The sequence below is a fragment of the Chinchilla lanigera genome, unplaced genomic scaffold, assembly GCF_000276665.1.
Source record: "Chinchilla lanigera isolate Chin_1 unplaced genomic scaffold, ChiLan1.0 scaffold00048, whole genome shotgun sequence".
NCBI classification, from domain to species: Eukaryota; Metazoa; Chordata; class Mammalia; order Rodentia; family Chinchillidae; genus Chinchilla; species Chinchilla lanigera.
Genome location: NW_004955449.1, coordinates 14,459,996 through 14,484,621, shown reverse-complemented (window position 1 = coordinate 14,484,621; position 24,626 = coordinate 14,459,996). Strand labels below are relative to the sequence as shown.

Genomic DNA, 24,626 nt, shown 5'->3' with positions numbered 1-24,626 from the left:
GGCCTCGAACCTGCACCAATCCTCCTGCCTCAGCCTCCTGAGTGCTGGGTTTATAGGTATGTGCCACCATGCCTGGCAGGAGTCTTAGTTTAAGTTTTTGTTCTCCTGACTGTAAAACAAAGGTGATAATCTCTGTGTCTTACAGCAATGGTGAGAGTCAAACAAAATGAATTTTTTGTTGTAAAATATCAGCAGTAGGCTGAAGATGTGGGGGTGTTTTTTGAAATCACATGGCATACTTGATTTTAGGGAAATTCTTATTAGATAAGGAAATGAAGTATTTGCATACAAATATTTAAATTTATGTCAGGAGTTTTTGATACTGAAATGTGGGACAGGGTTGAGATTCCTTTTTGTTACTCAGATATTAAAGAAACCAGGGAGTGAACCACAGTTAACCAGGAAGTGAATCCTCTGGAGAATATAACAGTATTTAAGGCAAGTCGCTCTTTATTGTGTGCTTACCCTGTATCAGACTGTCTGCTACATGGCTAAAAACAGTTACCTCACATATCAATAGTTTATGAAGGAGGTTAAAGAACTACTTGTTTATTACATGGCAGGAGGGTTAGAACCTGGTTTCTCTATCTCCCAATCCTGTGGTCTCAGCAGGAGAGCAGCTAGACTGCTTGGGTACAGTTCCTAGCTTACACTGCTTAACCTCACTCTGTTTCCATTTTTTGCTTCTGTAAAAGGAGGATAATAACCCTATAGTCTGCCCTCTGTATCTTCCACATCTGCGGCTTCAACCTCTACAGATTGAAAACATTCAGGAAAAAGGTTTGTGTCTGTACTGAATATGTACAAGCGGTGATCAAAATACTGTTTGTGGTGTGTATTTAAGATATATTTTTACAGTAAAGACACACAGCCTTTAATCCTCCCCAAAATACTCCCCCTCACTTCAGACACACTTATCCCATCATTCTTGTTACTCTCTGAAGCAGTGCTGGAAGTCCTCTTCCATTGATGTCTTTATAAGGTTTAAGGAAAAACATGGTGAATGCTGCTGCCAAGTACCACTCAGTGGGCATTATGATGGGTTTTCATCCTCTTATTCACTGGATCTGGTGTTGCTTGACTTGATGGCTTTTCTCCAAGATGAAAATGATCATGAAGCTGGGTGTGGTGGCATACACCTGTAATCCCATAGCCCTCAGGAGGCTGAGGCAGGAGGATTACTGTGAGTTCAAGGCCAGGCCTGGTCTACACAGCCAGACCCTGTATCAAAAAACAAACCAAAACAAGATATTATAATGGGATCACTATTTCCTCCGGGTTACTGAGTCTTGACAAAATTAAGTGGGTTACGGTGCTTAGAACAGTTCCTGGGTCATAGTAAGCATTTTCTTTTTGTACCGAGAATCAAACTCAGGACCTTGTGCTTGGCAGGCAGGCGCTCTGCCTCTGAGCTATATCCCCAGCCCTCATAGTAAGCATTTTAAAATTATTTGCTCATGTTATAATTTATGGTAATTTCTATACTCTTCTGGCTCTTTGCTTTTCAACCCCTTGGCACTCCTTTAGAGTAGCAAATGATTGTATCTTGGGTATTTTTGTTTCCTTAGCTCACTTGTCTGTGTGGCAGACACGAGGCTGGCCATTCCATCTGGTGCAGATGGAGGGAGGAGTGCTGGTAGTAGGCATGTCCTTAGCAGGGTGCTGCAGGGACAGGTGCAGTGCACAGTCTGGTAGGGTGCGGATCTGAGGGGAGACAGAAGAGAGCAGGGATATGAGGCCCAAGTGTGTGGATCTGAAGCCAGGAGCCTCTGTGTCTGCCAGGAAGAAGTGTGTGCACTCAGAGGTGCACACACATAGTTCAGTGTTCACCTTGCCCGGCAAGAGTTGGTTCTAGTGTAATTGTGTCCTGCACTGGTTCTTAAGCCTGGCTGGTTCTTCACCTAGATGTTGGTGACTCATTTTCTGGTAGACCTCTGTCAATCACTCATCATAGGTGGGACCCAGGCATTGTAGTGTGGATGTATGTGTGTGTGGAGTGATTTTTGAGTGGCTAGATTTTGGAACTGCCAGTATACTGTATTTTCTTTTGTCACTGTGGGGACACATCCCAGCCAGCCATGCAAATGCATGTGTATGTGATTCTGAAAACTTGGGGGAGGCAGATTCCCCATTATCTAGTAAGCCCTGTCCTTGCCAGTCCTGTAGAGATGAACTTGAACCACATAAACAATCAGGTAGGTGAAAGGACTGCATTACAGAAACAGCAAGAATAGGAATTGATCAAAGTAGTTTGTTAGTAGTTTATTTGGTTCTGTGTTTGTGCAGTCCTTGTCAGCATTTGCTCACTTGCACACTTACACTTGCACGTTGACTGCTTAAGAAGACATCACCAGTGAATATAATTTTAATGTTTAATTTACATGATGTTAGAGGGCTCTTTTCCCAGAGATGCGCAAACAATGAATGAGATGAATAACTCGCATTCCATTTTGTATTTGAGAAATCATGATTAGAGTGGAATGTTAATATGGTTAGCGTCAGTGAGACAATATTGACATTGTTGCTAGGATATTTTACCAGACATGTCATTGAGGCTGCTGTTTTGAAAACTGTGCAGTGATTTTTGTGTGTGTGTGGTGATGGTAGAGCAGGGATATGGCAAATATGATACAGAAGACACATACAAATAAAGTACAGGAAATGCAGTCATCTCCTTCTTTGTGTTACCCTCAATACAAGTCTTAAAAGGACCTTGGTAAAGAGCCACATGCACAGTTGATTTAGCCTGTTGTTGTTTTATTTCTGGTTGGTTGTGTTGCATTTTTGAATGTAATTCTGTGGGGAAGAAACGACTTGCTTCCTAGACACTTGGAGCCATTTTTTTTCCAAAAATGTTTATAGATCTCATTTTCCTTGTAAGGAGTTGAAATAAGAGAAATGGTAGCGGTTTCCTTTTATTGTCTCCTTTTCTCTTGTAAGGAGGCCTGCTGGCAGACAGCTTTGCTGATGGTACTGCCAGAGTTTGGATTTGAGTGGTTACTGAGGGGGTGGTGTACTGGTTATGGTATTGTTCTAAAAGTCTTTTTCCCTCCACTTATGTTTCCACCCCCAAAATGTCAGCATGTCCAATATGACAGAATGTTCCTGATGATTATCATTCAAAGAGACATGACTTGCTAAATTATCTGTGGGCAACAGTCAGAATTTCTTAAGCACAAATACTGCTGTGTATTCAGTGTGCACTGGCTAGCGGATCCGCTGTCTAGAACAACAGGGGTTAAAAGTTCTGACTCGAGTCAGACTGCTGAGGTTCGGATCTGAACCGGCCACCTGGACAATTTACTTAACCTCCCCATGCCTTAGTTTCCTCATCTGTATAACAAAGGGCCAGTGACAACAACTACTTCAAAAGGAGTAAGACAAATAAATAAAGTATATACAGTGGTTAGTAAGGTGTGTGGCACACAGAATAGGGCATTAATAACTGTTTAGTCATCATTTTAAGGGTAGGTACACTCAGTGGGCATGCATTTACAGTTAAAACTTGGGCACCCACTTTCTGTAAAGTTCCAAGATAAATGAGCGCTGGCAGTAATTTGATACTAGGCATGTAGTAATGGCTGTGGAGAACAGCTTAAGGCAGCAGGCTGTTTGTATCATTGAAAACTCTGAAAGCTCACCATCACTGGCTTAAGGAATTAGATACCAGTGGGCACTAGCAGTTCCAGGCTGTGTTACTTGGTTCTGGGATGCCATTGACACATATGTGAGATGTGCACACTGTGGTCCTGTTAGCATTTCTCATGTCACCCCCCCATGAATGTTCTCGAGAGAATGGAGCTCTCTATATTATTATAAATGAAGAGGGTATATCTGGGTTGTTGTTGAGAAAATTCAGTGTTAATAAAAGCACTAATTGTTTGAGATTAGGGGTTGAAGGGAGGAAAGTTGGAGGAAAAACCACAGGCTCAGTGAATTTTGTTTTAAGTGTCTTATAGGTGTAGCAGGTCCAGAACTTCAGCGTGAGAACAATGTGAGAACAATAGGAAAGACCCTGGGCCATATCTAACACCTGGATATGGATACTTAGTGCCTGCGGGACAAGGACGAGTCTGGGCCAGGTGGGCTGAATGAAAATAGGTTGGTTTCATATCCTATTAAAAGTACTATTTACTTGTATCCTATTTTTAAAAGTATTTGGATCTTTGTCATAATCTTTTCTTAAACTTTTAATTTAAAGTTTTAGGAGTTGAGTGTAGATGTAGGTCTCCCTTTAGGGAGATAGCCTAGAGCAGGGTGAGTCCTTTGTGTGTGCATTTCTCATTTCCAAAAAAACAGCTTTTGTTTTTGCTGTGTTTTAATTACTTTTTCTTGCCCATATTTAATCTCAGAAACACCTTTGGTTTTCTATATCAATAATCTTTTCTCACATCTTAAGATGCTTACCCTTTCTCTTGGGAATACCTTCCCAAGTTTATTGACTTTATCATTGACTGGATTTTCTGTAGCGTTAATTGCTCTTAGTCTGTAGCATAGATTAAGTAATCAGAAAAGCAACGCCAAAGTGTATGGAGGGCAGGCCATCCTGTGTTTCACTGAGTTTTGTTCTGTCTTGAAGATTTTCTCCTTCCTTTTGCTGATAAGCTGTGTATTTTCCCTGTTCCTCCATTGATGATTTTAAGGGAGACTTATCAGAAGAAAGAATCTCATCAGCTCTAGTCAGCCGCGATTTTAGTGTCTGGATTTGGAGGTGTGGGATCCATTGTCCTCCGAGCCTCTGCTGTTTCACAGACTCAGTGTGGTGGAGCCACTATTGCTTATTTCAAGAACAAAGAATGCTCCTTTGGTTTCCTTAAAATTATTAGGATTTATTCTCTGGCAGTCTGTTATTTTTTGGTAGTTTTTGTGCTTGTAAATTTTTATCTTTTACTTTGCAGTTATAGATATTTTACCAGGCTATTGGGAGGGCCTTTGCTAGGACTGGTTGCCATGGGTACTTTTAAACACAAACAGGAAGTCATGCTTTAGCCACCTGTGCCCCACTTCCCATGCCCCCAGTGGCTCTAACCCCCTTCCCTTGACTTCTGTATTCCCTGTCCTCTTCTGCTTCATTATTTTCCTTTATAGACTCAACTCTCTTTCTTAGCCCCACCACTTCAATTCCATGCCTGTCCTTCCCTGATACTTGCCTAGTGTCCCCACGTGAGTGTGCAGTGGCATGTGTGCCCATACTCTGCCATGGACAGCATAGGATGCCCAGGACCTGAGGGAGGGGCAGTGCAGGGAACCTAAAGAAGAACCAGCCCATCAGTGATGAAGCGTGAGTGCTGCCCACTCTGATCTTCAGAACAGGACACTCTGTTCTTCCATTCCTCTGTCCTCTGCAGTCAGTGTGCATCAGCTCACCTCTGAGTGGCAAACATACACACTTGTCTTTGAGCACATGCTTTGTGGAATGGAGCTTCATTTCACCAAGTTAGGCCTTAGCAGGTGGCCCATTTAACCTAAAGCTCTTCAGATCTACACATGGTTCAGTCCTGAAGAGTATGAATATAAACACTTACAGAAAAGGTACCTACAGAAAATGTCAACCGTATACAAGGGTCAGCCCCCCTCAGTTGGACAGTTCCCATTCTCAGCAGTAGTCACTACTGCTGTTCTGTGTGTCCTTTGTGAACAAGTATGTTTACAAATATAAATACACAGTGTGTTTACACATATGTACACATACATATACACATACACACTCTAGGAATGTACATCTTGAATAATGGGATCTTTAATTTTAATCACCTACATGATCAAGGATTCTCTGAAGTTTCTCTTCCTTTGTCTTGTGACAGGAACGCAAACATTTCAGATGTTTTGACCATCTTCTTGACTGGTTCTCAATCCCAGCTGCACATGAGAATCACTAGGTGAGCTCTGAAAACCATTGCCTCAGCTGTAACTCAACTGTAAGGCAATATCCTGGACAGGGCTCGGGCTTCCTTTGGTGTGAAGGGGCTGGGATCTGCTTCTTTGATCAGGTGTCAGGGTGCCAGGCCTGGCAGAGCCACAGAATCCACAAGACCCATCTGTATTTTGGGTAACAGCTGTATTTTGCTGATGAAATAGAATGCTAAGTTCCACACCTATATAAGGTGAACCCTACCTGTTGCTTTCAACCATAGCTGACTCGCTATTTGATTCTGCATCTGGGCCAGAAAGAGAGACTAGACTTGTCACTCTCCATGGTGACAGTCACACTGGGTGCATCCATGCTGTGCCACCAAAGCAGCAAGCCCAAACACTAAGAATTAATGAACAAACAAACCATACTGCATGAAAAGAGAAGAAACCATTTAAGGTGCTTGATGACCAAACACCTGTATCTCAGATCCACTTCATTTGTATGGGAGTAGCATAAGGTGTGACTGAAAGAAAATTGATGATCCCTGGGCTTAGGTGCTTTCCCTCGTGGAGTGTTCTAGGAATGCTGTAGAACTAATTAACCAGCTAGCATGGGATGGGAAAATAGATGAAGGAACAGGTTTCTTTTCATGGTGGCCCAGTACTACATGTAGACCTACATACACTATTTTTGGGTTTTTCTGTTAAGTATACAAAGTGACGTAATGTTGAAAGCATAACTCAGTAGCCTTCTTGAAGGAGAGTAATGCTGAGAAAATGGACTTCAGTCTATTTGGATTCAAATTCAGCTCTGACATTTGCTGGTATCCTCAGGCATGATAGTTGATCTTTTCTGACCATAAGTCTCCTCATCTGAGAACAGGGATGGTAAGAGTACCCGCTATGTGGGGGTGGTTGGGAAGATTAAATGAGGGAATGTATAAAGTGTACCTGATACCCTGTCCTAGCAGATCTGAAAAATCATTTATTTCAAAGTATACTTCTGTGGGATTTGGGGGTGGGTTTTTCCTGAAGTCATGTATTTTTAAAACACCACAAACTTTTGCATGGAGTCATGGCTTAATGGAAAAACTTGGACAATTAGAGAGGAAATGCCAGTCTGTTTATTCATCTGTTGCAGGTTAAAGCATTTTTATACATTTGACACTATAACTCGGAGTATGAGGACTGTATTTACTGATCTCTGTTTAGAACCCACTTGGTGGATTTCTGAAGACAAAAGGATATGCTGTCCCTCCCCTGGGGGACCACTGCTTTCTCCACTTTTAATGGTATTATTTGAGAATTATTCATGACTGTGTGAATATGGTTTTGAAGATTGTTTACTTGGACACATTTCTTTTAACTTTCTTTTTGAACATCCACATAAATGGTCAGGAGCTATGCCTCGATACTAGGAGTTCCCTTAAGACACAAAAGGCTATAAAGTGCTTTTAGTTGCAGAGAGAGCCTTCTGCAGGGTTCAAATGATGCAAGCACTTGTGGAAGGAATCTTTTCCAATTTTCTAGGTTTCTGTAAATAAATGAATTGTGTGATTGTAAAACCTTATGATGGAAAATATGTTTAAGAAACATTAGTGGGAGCAGAGGCAGGGACTGCACAAAAGAGCTGTAGTGCATTTGCTGCCCTAGTTAAATGTATTGCACAAGTCCCGTTTTCTGGAGCTGGATAAACAGAACATCCTTCTCTTTCTATTCTAAGCTTCTACCCCCCGCCTTCTCAAGCCACTTCAATGGCACAGTAAATGGAAATCTTATTTCCTGCCTTGCAGACCTATTTACCTGAATGTCTGAGCTCACCCTTGCCTTTCTCAGGTCTACACTTTCTGAAATAGGCTTTTACTTTCATGTTCCTGCCTTCGTTGCCCTCATTTTAAAAAGCCTTCCCTAATCCTGCACTCCATGTACTTTAATCTGTAATGTTGGACTTCGCCATTCTGCATGACCACCTTTAAACATTCATCTCTCAGATTCATGTTTCCTTCTGTTGTGAGTTTAAATCCTTTTTCATAGTCTGTAATACTGAAAATAAAGGGTAACATACAGTTCCTTTATTGAAACTATTTCTGCCAATTTAAAATGTCTTATTAGATGGTTTTATTCTCTTTGGTTCTATTATCTTTGCAAACCGTACTTTTGAGTCTTACCCTCCTTTTGTGGACCTTCTTTTAAAATTTTTATTTATTACATACATGCAGTATCTTATAAAAGTCTACTTGTACCCATGTACATGCACATGTGTGTGTTTGAATGAATAATACTGTATATAATTTGCAAAGCCTAAAATATTTACTATTAAGGCAAAAATGCATTTACCCCTTTTATATTTAACACATTTAGAATGTGTATGATTTGGGTATCTGTTTTCCCCAAAGTTCTTAAATGGAAGGACTATTAGTATGCTGGAACCTAGGCAGCTGGTTGCGGGGAGTTTCTGGCCCCCGTTCTGTGTGGTTAATCACTAGGCCCCAGGTTGTTATCTGTGACATGATGGGATTAGACAGGGTACTCTCAGGTGAAAACACATTGGGGTAGATATGGCTGTCTGTGGTGTGTAAATGCTCCATGGGAAACGCCGCCTGTAAGCAGGAGGAGGCCTGGTGAATCGGTGGCCATTGATAGCATGGTTTTCATATCCTGGTGAGGATTCATTGTCCTGCTAGCCTGGGTATTTCTGCTGCAGCAACAGGAAGAGTGATTGAAGTGTGCTTCCCATCATTTAATTGAGGTGGAGAATAAAATAGATCACAGTTAAAAGAAAACAGCATCTATTCAAGGCTGAAAGAAATGTGCAAGCCATGCTGGTTGTTGCAGTGAAACATCTTTAATTCCCCTTAAACCTCTTTCAGCATCTTCAGAGGAATGTTAAATCAACTGGAGAATTTCTGGTGTCATGTTGCCCAGAACCAGTGTCATATTGTTCCTGTGGATGCCCTTAAGAGATTTTCATTTTCTGTCTCTGGCATCAAGAGATGCTCTGGGCTTTCCTTAACCTTAATTTCTTGTCCTGCACAGTTAAAGTTAAAGCTGCATGCTCCAGAGTGCTGTATCCAGCTTCTGAGCTGCTGGGTCACCACTTTGCTTTGTGTCTCCCCGTCATCCCTAAAACTCACTGCTTTGTGCCTTTCCAATACAAGGAAGCTGGAAGTTTAATTGTTTCTGGAAAACCAAACAGGATGGCATGTTTGGGACAGATATAAGAGTGAAATGGCAAAATTAACTTGAAATAGGAACCCCTTTCCCCAAATTCCATCTCTAAGTCTCATTTTTATTGCAATCTGCATAAACTTAAAGTGCCGGAGACCAGCTGCTCCAAAGGCTGAAGGTCCTCATGGCTGCAGCATGCTTTGGAAACGCATCCCCACCAGATCTGTAGTTAATGAAAATATTTCCTTTGCTTGATATAAACAAAGTTTATGGGCAGAATCTGTAATTAGGAAATGTTTTAAATCTTTACCCTTCAAACTCTAATTTCTCTTCTATTGGAGAAGTCTAAGTGAGAAAAGAAACATTTGTCAGTAAGAGGCTTTACATTTTAAATTTCTGGTGGTGTTATATGTGCCTTCTCCCTTCTTTTGTGTTTTCATCCAAATTAAGGGACATAAAGTCTGAGTTTTTAATTACATATAGGTCAGAAATTCTTCTGAATAGGTAGGGGACAGTGCCTTGTGGCGTGTCAGACCATCCTATAGTCATTTGATAACCCAGGTCTGTGACTTAGATAATAGAACAGCAATGTAGCTCTCTTCAAACACATGGAAAACCAGTGCCACTCTTGGAGGTCCCCCCCACATCTTGTTGTGTAACCCCTAGGGCTGTATGCTGTGCCTCAGCTCTCCAAATTCTTATCTGTCCTCTAGTGTTTCTTGTTTAAGCATCCGTGAATTGGGTTATCTGGACTCTGTTCTTGCAAGTATAGCACCAGCTGGCATTTTTTTTTTTTTTTTGAAACAGAGTCTTGCTAGCTTGGCCTCAAGTAGTTGGGATTATAAGTGTGTATGTGCTACCATGACCACTTCTGTCTGTGTTCTTTGCATGAGAGCCAGGTCATTGGAGGGAGTGGTCATGAGAACAAGGTATTGGACCAGAGAAAAGACCTGTCCTTCTGTTCTCAGGTGTCTCTTCTCCAGCACCAGTGGGAATTGGCAGGATGGTGTAGCCCCAGCTCTGCCTGGAGATGTGTTTCATTGCCAGTCAAAGCAGGCAGTCAAAAAACTTCATGCACTGGTAGTGTCAGCAAAACCTCAGGCTGGCGCCTGTGGTCCTGGGAGTTGGTGACAGTGGTGTCTTACAGAGTGGGGGAAGATTATAGAGGTCCAGAAAGCAGGGGCGGGGAGTGGATTTGTATCCACATATACTATGCTAACTCTGTCTGCTTCCCTCCCTTGGGGATTGAACTCTATCTTGGGCATTTGCCATGAATGCCCTTATTTCTGTAATCCACTGAAGGTTTTCTAATAATTTAGGCTGTTTATTCAAAAGCCACACATTTGGGCAATTGCTGATAAATCTTTAGTTTCCCAAATCTGTCTAAACCCCTTAAAGCATATTTGGCCCAGATAAAACTGAAATTACCTTTCTGACTTTGCCAGCTTGTCCATTGCAGACCACAGCTATGCTGATTGTGAGTTGCCTTTGAAAGTGAGGCATGAGCATGTCTCACCCCCTACCCCAAGTCTGTGATGGTGGTGACTGTACTTCTCCATGACTCCTAACACACAGAGAAGCACAGTGATGTAGTTTGGAACTTGATAGGTTTGAGTCACGTTCCCTTTTGAGCCATGTGCACAGAGATCTGAAAAAAAATGTGTTCCCACCTGCCTAGATAGCTTTTCTTTTCCCCCCTAGAGCTCATACTTGAATTTTTGAAGTGAGGAAGACCTGGCAAGGACCATTTACATGGTGTTTATCAGACTGGTTTTCCTTGTAGAAAACTTCACGCATATCTTTCCAATTCTACTGTCTATAATTTAGAGCTTAAAGGTGCTTTATAATCTGCAGGATGATGATTTACCTTTCTGTATACTTCCTCAGTTGCATTTTCGTACAAACTGAGGGAATGTGATTCAGGGAAGGAGCTGTAGGAGGAAAGCATGTTATCTGAGTACTTGAGGATTTTCTGTGTTGGAGGGGGTGGCTGGTCCCAGCCAAGATGCTCTCTTCTTTCTACACTGTAATTGCATCTTCTCTATTTTTGGAGAATCTGCCTACTCTAGAATATTTAATTTCATAATAGTAAGCATTTTGTCCCCAAGGTCATTTAGGGGTTAAGTACCCAGGAAATCTGCTCAGTGATGGTTTGGGGCTGGTTGGCCACGTTTTATGGAGCATATGAAGTAGACGGCATGGGAAAATGGAGGAATAGTGCTGGGGAGGAGCTTGGCCAGACCCTCCCTTGTTGGAGAGGAGCAGTAGGAGGTCTGGGAGTTCTGGAGCAGCTCTTGGCTTAGAATCTGTTCCACTGGTACCCACAAAAAGCAAATAATCCTCCCCCTTACTTTAGCTGAATTCAAAGCTTCTTGTGGTTCATTTATACTTACTTTTGGTCTAATCTCAGATCCAAGACTTTCTGGACCCATTGCTGTGGAGGAAACCAGACCAATTGGGTAGTGCAGAAAGGGATCAAGGGCAGAATTCATTGATGCTTGAGTAGTACAGCTTGAATTTTTCTCACACAGAACAACAACAACAAAAAATTTAAGAGCAATGGGGTAAAACCATTTGAGAGAAATTCAATATATCAAATATATGGGAATCTCCTAAGAATATAGTTCCCAGGAAATAAGTTTACATCAGTCTGTAATGGATGGTATGGCCTAAGGTATTATCTTTCCACTCCAGGAAGTGACTTCGTTCTAGAGACTTCTTCAGTCCTGCCCCCTGGTCATGGCAGTGACTCTCCTGTGAGCAGTCTTCCTGTAACAGAGGATACCTATCGGGTGAGCTTGGCCAAAGGTGTCTCGATGTCTCTGCCTTCATCACCCTTGCTGCCTCGACAGTCTAATTTGCTGCAATCAAGATCAAACAAAAAATCCCCAGGTAAACAAGCAACACAGTGGTATCCACATGAGCTGTCTTAATGTATGTGTTGAAATTCAGCAAAATGAATGCCTGTAAGAAATCTTCCAGGGAGTTATTTTTTTTCTTTGTTACAATATTTGAAAGAAGGAATCTGTTTTGTTTTTTGAGACAGGATGTTAGTATACAGTCCAGGCTGGCTTAGCCTTGCTGTGTAACCCAGGCTGGCCTTGAATATGTGATTTTCTTGCCTCAGCCTCCCAGATGCTAGGATTACAGGTATGAGCCACAGTGACAAGCAGAAATTTCTTTTAAAAGTACAGTTTTTAAATACACTTATTTCTGTAGTTTATCTTTTATATATATTGTTTTGATTGCTCAGGCTCCACTTTTATAAAGATTCAAAGTCTTGTTATTTGTTCTTGTAATTCTTGCTTGTTATTGGTACCGTTAGTTTTGTTGGTTTCTTACTGATGAATTAAGAAGCACTGTGGACTAGACTCTCATGAGGTATGTTTAAGGGTTTAGATGTAGGTGAGGGTCATTTGTGTTCATTACTACCAAACATGTCCTGATATATTTTACTTGATTACATCGCCCAGTGTTTGAACAGCTATAAAATGTAATTGCTTGTGAAAACTCAGACTTGTAAAGAGGTGGGGCCAGGGACTCACTGACTAGTTGTGTACTTAACTTCGAGAGGTTATAATTTGGATATGAGGAAAGCCTCTTTCAAATGCTCATGCCTGGAATCATAATAGTTCTTTGATATTCTTTTAGATTTGTTGCTTATTTGCTTACAAAAGGCACGAAAATTGGAGGCTTTATTGATCATGTGCCAATGCAAAGATTCTTCTCAACTACATGTAAACATATTCAAAATTCATCTAAAATTTGCCCTGAGGCTGTGAAATTAATTAGTTTCTGTTTTCTTAAATATTTATATTTCTTGAAATGACATACATTAGTTCCAAATCATTAAGTGGGTGTTTAAGGTTTATGTGGGAATAAAATTAAGGCAAACCTTAAGGCTTTGAATTTTAGAAATGGTGCTATGAATTTTGTGTGAGTGTCCAAAATCTTTTATTGTTCTAGACTTTTCTTATTTTGGACAACATTGTTTACAGTCCGGTCATTAGCTGGAACTTGGAAACCTTTTTGGTATGAAGTGATTTCCTGTGCCAAGGAATTTGCCCTGTTTATCAGTATATGGGGAAATTCCTGGAATGTCCTTGCTTCCCCCTTTGCCCTCCCCACTGCTATATCTCTATGTCAGATGTCTTTTCTCCCTTTAAATTTTAGTTCCCACACTGCCTGTCTTGCGAGGTTACCCTATTCTCTAAAAACTATGCACAGCATCTTACCTTTTCTTTTGTTATCAGCTAAATCATTTGCCCCTTTTCACTGCCAAACTTTAGACATACTCCTGAGCCTTCTCCCAGGCCCATCTGTGCATTCCCTTCTAAAATCCACTTTCAGCAAAGACACCTACTAAGTCACTTTAGCAAGAACCCCCTTCTTTCCAAATCTGACCAGTTTCCTCATCTTCCACCATCCCCCAGCTGATGCCTGGTCACCTTGGCCTGTATTTAACAGAATCCTATTTAGCCAAAGTCCCCCTGCCCTCTACTCCTGAGGTTTCCTCTTTGTAATTTTTCATTTACTGACCCCCAGCTTGCTCCCTGGCTGTAAATTGCCCTTTGGTCATGCTTTATTCAGAGTTGAGCCTAATCTTTCTCCCCAGCTGCAAAATTATATTGTAGTGGTCCCAGCGTCTACACCTGAATGAAGTGTAAGTTGCTGTGCTTTCCCAAGTATCACTGAACAGTTTATTCTTTGATAGTACGTACGTGCTTTCTGTATCTGATGGCACAGGACAGGCAGGATGTCTTATTAAGTATACCTTATCTATGTAAAATAGAGAATTCTGAGAACCTCCCTTTAACCTTAAGGGACCTCAGTTAAAGGCAATGCCATGGGCTGAGATTTGACATTTTGCATAGACTTGCCTGCTATCTGTGCTACTGCAAATAAATTGACATTGTTTGAGCTTCAGGACATGGAAACACCTGAGAAACTCCAGGGAGTACTACATTTCAGACATAATTTCATTATTAATAACAAATTCAGACTCCGATTTTGTGGGATTTTTGGATAGCAGTGAATGGCTTGGCAAGCCTGGGAAGAGTGGCTGTGCAGAAGGGTTTCATGGTGGCTTCAGGAATGTGGGCAGAGAAATCCCGAGGCTTATCTCCTTATGCTTCTGGATCAATATTAGATATTTTTGGTTGTGAGAAAATAACCTGAAGTTTTTCTCTCTAGAAGTGAATTTTCTGCTAAATTCTTTGGGCTTATGAATAGAAGGATGTAGTGGTTCTGTATCATTCAACCTTTATTGGATTGAAGAAAGTATCTTCCATCTTAGATGTTTTTGATGCAAATGGTAATGAAATAAACTAAGCATCTGTATCTCTAACAGAGCAGTTCATGTGTGCTGCTCAAATTGGTGTCCCAGATTAGTGTCTTACAGTGATGATTTGGCTTCATTATCTTGATAATTTTAATTTAAAAAGAAAAGTTAAGAGCAAATGTGCTTGTTTAAAAATGACACTGACTCAGAATACAGTAAATGATGAACAGTATTTTTTCTACTGTCTTTTAACTGTAGAAAATTTCTGCGTAAGCCATATTGTTGGAAAATATCTAGAGCCCTAACATTATACCTGCCTGTTTAAAGAAAAAAAATTGACATATGGCTGCGAAAGTGCATTGAATTTAAAAATATCCATCTATTTTAGAAGCTAGCACTGTGCTACTAATCATACAATAAATACAGTGTGACTGCAGCTCCAAGAAGGCTTTGAGTCCCTTCTAAGTCCCCTACCCCCTCTACCACAGTGGGCCATGCTTCAGGTCCTATCTTTCAGACCCACCTTTGAAAGTAAGTACCCATGAGTTTTATTCTGATATAAAAAATTAGACCCCTTTCTCTTCTATTTAAGAAGGTGATTTTAAAAACCCACCAAACCCGTTTTACTTGTTTGGGTAGAAACTCTTCACTAATTGTTGCTAATCAAGAAACTGTCAAGAGCTTGAAACTTATCCAAGCAAGGGTCAAATGCTATAAACTCCTTTACAGTGGAAAGTTCTTTTGATATAATTGGTGATTAGGTCCTGGATCTTGGACATCTGGGCAAGAGATAACGCCATTAACCTTGCATTAATGTGACCCTGCATTTTACATGATTTTCATACATTTTACTTTACATCAAGAGTTATTTTTATTTCTACTTATGCCACCTTCCTCCATTTGTATGTATTTTTTCCCCACTGCTGGTTGGAAGATTCTGTTTTCTGAGTATTTGAAAAATGTTTTGTAAATGGAAAATCCATTTTCTGGTTGTGCAAACAAGGACCACATCCATTAAAGTAGCTCTGTGGCTGTTGCAAGCCTTTTGGATTAAGACTTCATTAATATTTGTAATGTATTCTTTTGCCTTCCAGAGACAAGAAAAGCTTATTTCCTGTGGTTTATTTATTAGTAATAGCATTAGTTATTTTATATTTATATTGTTTTTCCTGGGTCACTGTGGGCCCATTATGAAACAATCAAAAAAGTCGTGCATGAATGAGAAGTAGCCTTTTGAAATACAGAGATGGGTACAACAAAAAATGGTGACAACTGAATGATAAAGGTTGAACATCCGTAGTGTGAAAACCTGAAATTCTCCATAACCTGGAATTTCTTAAGCACTGATGTGATGTCTCAAGTGGAAAATTTCACACCTGATGTCATGCAAGGGATCATAGTTAAAACATAGTTACTCTAAAAATACTGTATAAAATTTCCTTCAGGCTATGTATGTAAGACATATATGAAACTTAAATTTCATGTTTGGGCTGGAGTCTCATCCCTTGGTATCTCATGTGTACGCAGATATTGCCAGACTAAACACTTCTGATTGCACACATCCAGGAGAAGAGATCATCACAGCATCTCGCTCTTCTCTTTATATTGGCTTGTGTGGAGAGACTAGAGAGTGCCAGGCATATCCACCTCTTCCTAGTTCTAGTTCCGGCTCACAGTTGACATAGCTGATGTAGCAGTTTTGAAAACCCCAGTTAGCCAGGCATGGTGGTACAAACCTTTAATTGCAGCACTTAGGAGCTAAGGCATGAGGATAGAGAGTTCAAGACCAGCCTGGTCTATATAGCTAAACTCAGTCACAGACAAACAAGAAAACCCCTCTTGCTGCCTGTTTCTCTGAGGGGAAAAACCTCACATGGACAGGCTGTAAAGTGCCAGTCATCCTATCTGTCTGATTCTTGGATAGTGAGTTAATGTCTGCCAAGGCACTGCCTCTTCCCAACCCTGCAAGAGTATTTCTTGTAGAAAATTTGGAAATCCAGTCATTGAGAGAGGATTACTGCCAGCATTTTGATATATTTTTTCTAGTCTATTTTTAACAATCTACTGTACTGAAACCTGAGACCATATGATGTAACCCTTTTGTGCTCTGCTTTTTTCCATTTCATATTGCATCATGAGCAATTTTCTGTTTGCTTGAAGATATTTATTGTCTGTTGTTTTCATATTCTATAATTTATTTAAAAATTAATTTCCAGTTGTTGGATATTTAGATTGTTTTTCAAGTTAAAACATTGTAGCATGAACCAAGATGTTTTATTTTTGCTGTTAAATTTCTGGTGTAAATTTTAAATTAATTGTGGTGAAACATGGGTAAGATTTACCATCTTAACCATTTTTTAAGCATAGAGTTTAATAGTAAGTATGTTCACTTTGTTGACCAACCCATCTCCAGAACTCTTGATAGGAATACTTTGGTCCACTAGTTTTATGTACAACTCTTGATAGCTCTTCAAGATTCCCAGCAGTAGGACCATTGAGTGAAATGGACTGGATTTGTATTGCCCAGTTGCTTTTCAGAAAAGCAGTATTGATTGATCCCTCTAGCATTCTTTTTTTTAAGTTAACATCTTCTGGGAACCATCTAAATGGATGGTACTTGTAGGTGCTTTGTCAGGCCTGGTTGTAGACTACTGAGGATTTTAAGAGGCTGAGAGGTTATTCTGTAGCCTTCTTTTGAACTTCCCATCTGTCTGCACTTCTCAGACAACTTCCATTTTCTTTCCAGGATACTGTGTCAGGGGCATTACCACAGCTGCATCAGATCAAGTTCAGGGTCAGAAAAACACTCAGTGACTTCTACTTGTATCTGTTAATGCAGTCATTAATGCTTGCTGAGCTCATGGGATCATGGTGAATTGTAGGCCTCTTGGAGTTGGGAGGACCCTTTGAGCACTTCCAGGCCAGGCCTCTTTGCAGATACAGTGGCAGAGATGTCATAGTCCTTAGGAAACTTGCCTCAGATTCATACAAGTTACTGGAGAATGGTATAAACCCATTCTTCTGTGGCCAGTCTGCTTGATTCTGCCTGTATGGTGGACATGTGAGCTTGAAATGACTGGAATTTGTGTTTGGCTGTGGTGTGGGGCATGGCCTTGGGCTGAAGATTTGTGCATGGGGTGGAGAGCATTGCAGGCCCGCACAGCTCCACTTGTCCTTGTGGAATCAGCTAGCTGTTGCCTGCTTTTGCTTCTCAACAGTTAGGGCTACAGTTGGGATCGTACCTTCAGCAAAGACAGTTCCTCTGGCTGTGGTAAGTACCACATTCTTTGTTTCCTCCTGGAAACTGTGTGATGGCTTCGTCCAAGGAGTAGACAGCTCTGCTGTGCCTTACTGCAGTTCTCAGCTGTGAATGTAACATACATGTTTTCTGTCATACTTCTTAAAACACGCATATACATGTATGTGTGCATGTTTTCTACCTTGAACCAAGGACCTTGAGTCCATTATTCCCCTGCTTATGAGTCCTGGTTCCCTTGTATCTAATTTGTACCCTGAAAACGCCCCAGGAGTTCTAAAAATATCAATGCTTGGGTCCTACCTTTAGAGATTGTAATTTAATGCATATGAGGTCTGGTTTTGGCATTGGGATTTTTTTTTTAAGTTTTCTGGCTAATTCTAACATAGCAAGTTAAGAACCACTCATGAAGAATATGTAGTTCTCTCACGTAATTCCTTTTCAGTGAGGGTAACTACGTATTTATCTCTATTTTCTAAATTTTAGAAATAGCATTTGAGAAGGAATATACAAAAACATACAAAATTGGTGGGCCAGTGGTACATTCCCATAGTCCCAGCCACTTGGGAGACTGAGGCAGGAGGATTACTTGAACTCAGGAGTTCCAGGCTAGCCGGGCAATAGAGCAGACCCTATCTCTCTCTCTTTTATTTTAGGTGTGTGATATGAAATGACATAACAAATCTCAGTTCCCTTTATACCTAAAGGACAGCTACTTTGTCTTTGTTTCTGTGGCATAGTCTAGTACCCCAGCACTAGTCAGGTAAGAGGCAGCCAGTTTTTCACTAAAGGACAGTAAAAGAATATTCCTTATTAATATCTAAAGGCATACTTAGTTTCATCTGATAGACTATTCAAGTAGAATAACTAGGTCAAAACTTACTTTAATGTTGAGGGTGAATTGTTAACTTATTTATTGGTGATTTATCATTTTTTCTTTTGAGAAATTTTTGTGGTACTGTCCTTTATTCTACTGGAGCAATATGTGTTTCTACTGGAGCAATATGTGTTATCACAGCTTGTTGCTGTTTATTTTAAAGCTATCAGTCATATATGTTATAAAAATTTTTTTCCTTGTTCCTTATTTTCCACTTAATTAGGTCATGGTGTTTTATGACTCTCAGAAGTTTTTCATTTTCTGAAGCTAAATTTATAAATTTTCATTGTGATTTATCCTGTTGTGTTTTTAAATAGCAAATTTATTGAAATATAATTTGCATACCATATAACTCATCTATTTAAAGTTTATAGTTCAGTTTTTTTAAGCATTTTCACAGGAGTGTGCAATTATTGCCCTAGTCAAATTCGGACCTTTTTTCTTCCCTAAGAAAACCTCAAATAAACCTATCCTCATGAGCAGTCATTTCCCATTCCTCTCTACTCTTCATTCCTTATCACCAACCCCGAACCTACCAAGAAACTGTGAATCTTCTTTCTGTCTCTGTGGATTTGCCCATTCTGGGCATTTTATATAAGTGGAATTATAAAATATATGGCTTCTTTTATGGAACATGTTTTCTAGGGGTCATGCACGTTGTAGTATGAATCACTACTTCGTTCTCTTTTATTATCAAATAATATTTAAGTATTCACACTTTGTCCATTCATCAGTTAGTAAACAGTTGGGTTATTTCCAGTTTTGACTACTATGAATAATGCTACTATAAACATTCATGCATGTATTTTTATATGGACATACGTTTTCATTTGTTCTTGGGTATACTGTATCATATGGTAACTCTCTAACCTTTTAAAGTCCTGCTAAATTATTTTCTAATGTGATGATTTGCACCACATTATTATCAGCCAAGTATAAGAGTTCCAATTTCTCTAACATCCATGCCAGTATTTGTTATTAGTTGTCTTTTTGATTATAGCCATTCTAGTGCATATAACTGGTGTTTTACTGTAGTTTTATTGTATGAGCTCTTTTTACATTCTGGATAAAAGTTCCTTATCAGATAGATATATGATTTGTAAATATGTTCATCCATTTTTGTGCATTTTTTCACTTTCTTGACAGTATTATGCACAAATTTTCTTTAAGTTATGTTGCTCAGTTTATTATTTTTATTATTTTGCCTCTGTCCTTTTAATGTGCTATTAATATAGGAGAAATATAACTCCCAACCTGTTAAATGTCATATACGCTGAGTTTGTGTCCCCTGAAATTAATGAATTCTAAGAAATAACAGAGGTTAAGAGTAGGAAAGATTTATTGAGAGATAGCTCCTGAGAGACAGGAGGGGTCCTGAAAGTACGATGTCACTGAGGCCTTTTGTGAGGGGTAATTTATATAGCAGAGTCACCAGGTGGGTAAACATGAGTCAAACTACAGTCAACCTCTAGGATTATGAGTATAGCTGCTTAGGTAGTTTGGATATAGTAAGGAAGCAAGTCATGTAGCAAGGCTACATGGAAAGAACAAAGGCATTTTTGGGAAGGGATGGGTCCGGATGCTCTGCTCACCCACCTGGGCGACTGATGCCTATCTGGACTTCCTGGACCAGGTGGCGCTAATTACAGTATAATTCCAGGTTGTTGTTTATCCCTTAGGGAGGCATGTAGGCCTGGCCATTGCATGTTTATCTTGAGGCTTGGCCTTCTTCAGATGCACCTCCAACCACAATTCTGATGTCATTATTTTTTTCCGATGACTTCCTTGAGATGCCAGTCTCTCTCTGACTGTATATTAATTTCTATCTAACTTACCTGCCTATAATAATATCTAAGTAACCATTGCCTATAATAGTATCTAACCACTGGCTAATCTGGTGTCACAAAAATATGTTTTCTCCTAAGAGTTCTGTAGTTTTAGCTCTTCTGTTTAGTTCTGCCATCCATTTGAGGGTAGGGCCCAAGCTGATTATTTAAATGTGGACACCAGGGATCCCAGAACCATTTATTGGAAAGATTATTTTTTTCCTCCTTGAATGGTCTGACTAAAACATTGCTGTGTCCTAAATCAGCCATCCCCATCGCTATACTTCTCCTTTGCTTCAATTTCTTTCTTATGTCCTAGACAGAATTTTCTCCTCAGAGCTCACCTCAGGTGTGGCTTCTGTGTCATTTCATGCAGCCTGCCTTTGTGATTGTCCTCCCATATGTGAGAACTTCTTTTTTTTTTTGGTTTTTCTCCGGTACCGGGAACCAAACTCATGACCTTGCGCTTGCCAGGCAGGCGCTTTGCATCTGAGCTAAATCCCCAGCCCCAGAACTTCTTCATGCTCCAAACACCTGTAGCACTGTGTCCTTTTCCTTCTGCATAGCCTTGTCTCACATTTCTTTGGTCTGACATTCCATGCATTCCTTAAGCACAGGAGACCTGTCTTTGTTTGAGTCTTGTTTCCCTTTGGGACCCCTGAAAAACAGGATCCAGTAATTCCTTCAGGATTCCATCACTTCCTTTATCCTGGTGATAAGGGGATAGGCATGTAACTGGTAGGGTGAGTGGGATTTTAATAATCTCCATTCATCAGTTCTCTGAGACTGGTTGTCAAAGTATTAATGGACATATAAGCAATTTCAGCATCAAACTTTATATGCATAAGGCTAGCAATATGTCTTTTTCTCCATCTAGAGAAACCAGATACTTTGTAATTAAGGTCCAGCCTCCGTCTCAGGGCTTTGTTGTCATCAGGCAAGCAGCAAGCGGGAGGATGTTTTAAACTGGGTTTGTCAGCAGCCTCTCATCCTTGCTTTCCTGTGCTTCTGTTTTATTCTCCTTTTCTGAGGTTTTTCGAGGTTTTGCTGCTTGTTTCCTGCCTACCTGCAGTTAGTGATGACTGGAGGTTTCATCCAGTCACACGTTACAGCAGTGTCAGCTGCACCCTGTGGTGGTGTCAGATGGCAGCTGGAACACACCCAGGGCTGTGCTCAGAAGTGAATGTTTTCCCTCAAAACAAATAGGTGGGGGCAGGGGCAATGGCGTTGGGAATCTCTTTTTGATCATTTCTGATTCATAGGAGTCACAGCAGCCTGTGAATGCTATTGTATCTGTATCTAACATTAATGAATGTTAGTATAGCATAAAAGTAAACAGAAAGAAAAGTCTGAGATTCCAACTTGAATTCTCAGATTTGTTGTGAAATGTGTATGTGTGTCAGCAGAAACTGCTTGCTGTGTTCCAGGAAGAGGGATGGAACAAGGATGTGCAGAGTCTGGACTTGGGAAACCAAAGTGAATTCAGAATGGTGATTTCTAGAAGAAAGAGGCCAATACAGACTAGAATGCCTTACCAGAGTTTTCATTAGTAAGGCCATGAGTGCTGGACCCAGTAAGCCTTTCCTGGAGAGCAGCGTATCTAGAATAGCAAGTGGTGCCACTCAGTGGCACTCTCTCTGTGCAAGGATTCTGAGACACATAATTTAGGAAACACTTTCCCAGGAGACGTGATTTTTCTTAACCACTATCTTCACCAGCGGTGTCACCTGAGTGCAGTTAAAGGCCTCACCTTTTGAAGAGTGTGGAGGAACTTAGGAGACTGATTTTTCCCTCAATGACACGTGAAGGTCCTGACAGATACACTCGGTCGGGCTGCCCCAGCTGTGGACAGGTCAGAATCGGGTCTGGCTCCCAGGTTGTTGTGTCTGGGCAAGTCGTAGGTATTCCCTCATCTGGGACGTGGACTCTGGTGCTTAGAGGGTGTTATGCACTTCATATTTATATTCTTCCAAAACCTTTGTGTTGAAATTTTAACTTATGATGGCCTGGCATTAGCAGGTGGGGCTTTATGTTGCCAATTAGGTATAGGTGAGTTCATGAGGGCATGGCAGGATTAATGTCCTTACATAAGGAGAGACAGAGACTAGCTCTATTAATCCAGGTGAGGAAACAGTGAGATTGCTGTCTCCAAACATTAGAGGAACCATCACCTTCCCAGCTTCCAAAAGATGAGAAGTAAATTGTTTAAGCCAGTCCAGTATGTGGTATTTTTATTGTAGCAGCCTGGACTGAGTACAGCACAGGGCAATGATGACTTAAGTGACATGGAAACTGTAAAGCGTAAGGCTGTGGAGGGCCCAGTTTCCTTCTAACATGTCTTGAAGCCCATCTTCAGCTTCCTTTATCTGACTCAGTGACCACATATGGATTCCCACAATATCAGTTGCCTACAGTCTTTATCCTGAGCCAGACACCCTCCAGTGGATTCTACCCTCTGATCTGTGTTTTCTGGCAAGCATGTGTCATCTTGATGTGTAGCTCTGCCTTCCTTTGAGGCTTTGTTCCTTGAGAATAGACAAGAAAGCTGCCTCACACAGCAGGTTCCAATTTCAGCTCTCCCACCAACTCCTTGGGTTATTCATCTTCTCTTGATTTGCACATGATTTGTGTGAAGTGGTTAAAGTGCTCTCTGTGTATAGGTCCCCTGCAAAGGAAGCCAGCTCTCAGAACTGGTGATGGGAGTGAAAAGGTCTAAGGAACCAGTAGTTCTTGGCAGAAAAGATAAGCTAGGTTAACCAAAAAGATAGTGTGCCTCAGGGTGTCCTGCCTTCCTAATTTGTAGCACTTTTGTGGAAATGGGAGACCGTGATGATTTATGAAGCTGATGGACAGTAAATGCTTCAGAATGGTCCTGATTTGCTCATCAATGAGAACAAAACTCTAGCAGGTGAGCAGATAGTTATGAAGTGCTGGAAGCTGTGCAGGGTAAGTGCTAGTCAGTTCTTTAGTCTGAAGCTTTTGTGTCAGTTAACCCTTGAGTATTCTTTACACTGCTCATAAAAGCTATATACAGAGCCAGGTGTAATGGCACATACCTATAATCCCAGTGCTTGGGAGGCTGAGGCAGGAGGATCCTTGTGAGTTCGAGGCCAGCCTGGGCTACAAAGTGTGCTCAAGGCCAGCCTGAACTACATAGTGAGACCCTGTCTCAAAAAGACAAAACAAAAAGCCATACACAGCCATTCTGTCTCGGGGTGGCACAGTGTTATTTTTCTGCAATTGAAACAGATTGTTGTTTACTTGGATAAACTCCAGGTAAAGTGTATAGCTTGTGCTTAGGCCTGTGCTGTACTGGAAATAATTCACCTTGCACACAGCATCCCACCACATGATGGCCATGTGGAGCAGAAACTAGCCTCAGAGCCAGGAGATGACACTGCCACAGCGATGTTTGTTCCTCCTCCATTTTTGTTCCTTTGCAGGCACAGTGGACTGCAAGTGAGGTTGTACTTTGTTATAGCCCTGCCATGACACTGGAGGGAAGTGGTATTTGAGAATATGGAAAGAACTATGACATTTCTGTCTTAGGCAGTTTGTTTCATAAGGACTTTGGGTCTAATACTTGGCCATTGAGGCTTTTTTTTTTCTTTTTCTCTTTTGGATTGCAGATTTTACCCGGGGCCTTTACTACATCCCCAGCCCTTTTTTTATTTTTTATTTTCAGAAAGAGTTTTGCTAAGTTGCCCAGGTTGGGCTCAAACTTGCAATCGTCCTGCCTCAGCCTCCCAGAGTGCTAAAATTACAGATCTATGCCACCACTCCTGATTAAGGATCTTTGAATGAGAATATTGTTGGCTAGAAATCTCCCCTTGTGTCAGTCAGAAAGTGATTGTGGAGTCAAAGTTCTTTTGTGAAAATTCAATAGATATTTCCTTTATTGAAAACATTTTACTACAATTTACAACATATTGTTTAGTCATACAGTTATCAGAGCCAGATGTGTGGACTCTTGAAACTTAAATGAACATATATACACTCAGATGTACTCACTAACATTTGAATATTTGCATGTAAGCCACTCTCAGAATAAATGACTTTTTACAAAAAAGGTGGCTAAATTTAAGTAGATTTTACCTGTATTAAGTTAACTTGAACTTGTATATGCCTCTACAATTCTCTTACTGGCATAGTAGAAAAATTCTATCCAGGTGGTATAGTTAGTATCCAGGAGGACAGATAGGCTTGGTTCATATTTCAAGTCCCAGTTCTTGGTAGCTGTCTGCTTTGGAGGTTGTTTGACCGACTTCTCTGCTCCTTGGTTTCCTCATCTGGAAGTAAGAATTTATTGTCTATCATGTAGGTCTGAGAGGGTTAGAAGGGCTGTTCATAAAATGCCAGTTCCTG

At 40.6% G+C, this 24,626-nt stretch overlaps 1 protein-coding gene across 10 annotated transcripts in view; it reads left to right on the top strand.

The window, feature by feature from the left end:
* Positions 1 to 24,626, top strand: part of Tanc1 (tetratricopeptide repeat, ankyrin repeat and coiled-coil containing 1) — a 232,318-nt gene that overhangs the window by 101,389 nt on the left and 106,303 nt on the right. For all 10 annotated transcript variants that reach the window (XM_013518767.1, XM_013518762.1, XM_013518760.1 and 7 more), the window contains one exon: positions 11,716 to 11,913. In XM_013518767.1, coding sequence (XP_013374221.1) covers positions 11,716 to 11,913 — 198 coding nt within the window. The remainder of the gene's footprint in view (positions 1 to 11,715; positions 11,914 to 24,626) is intronic.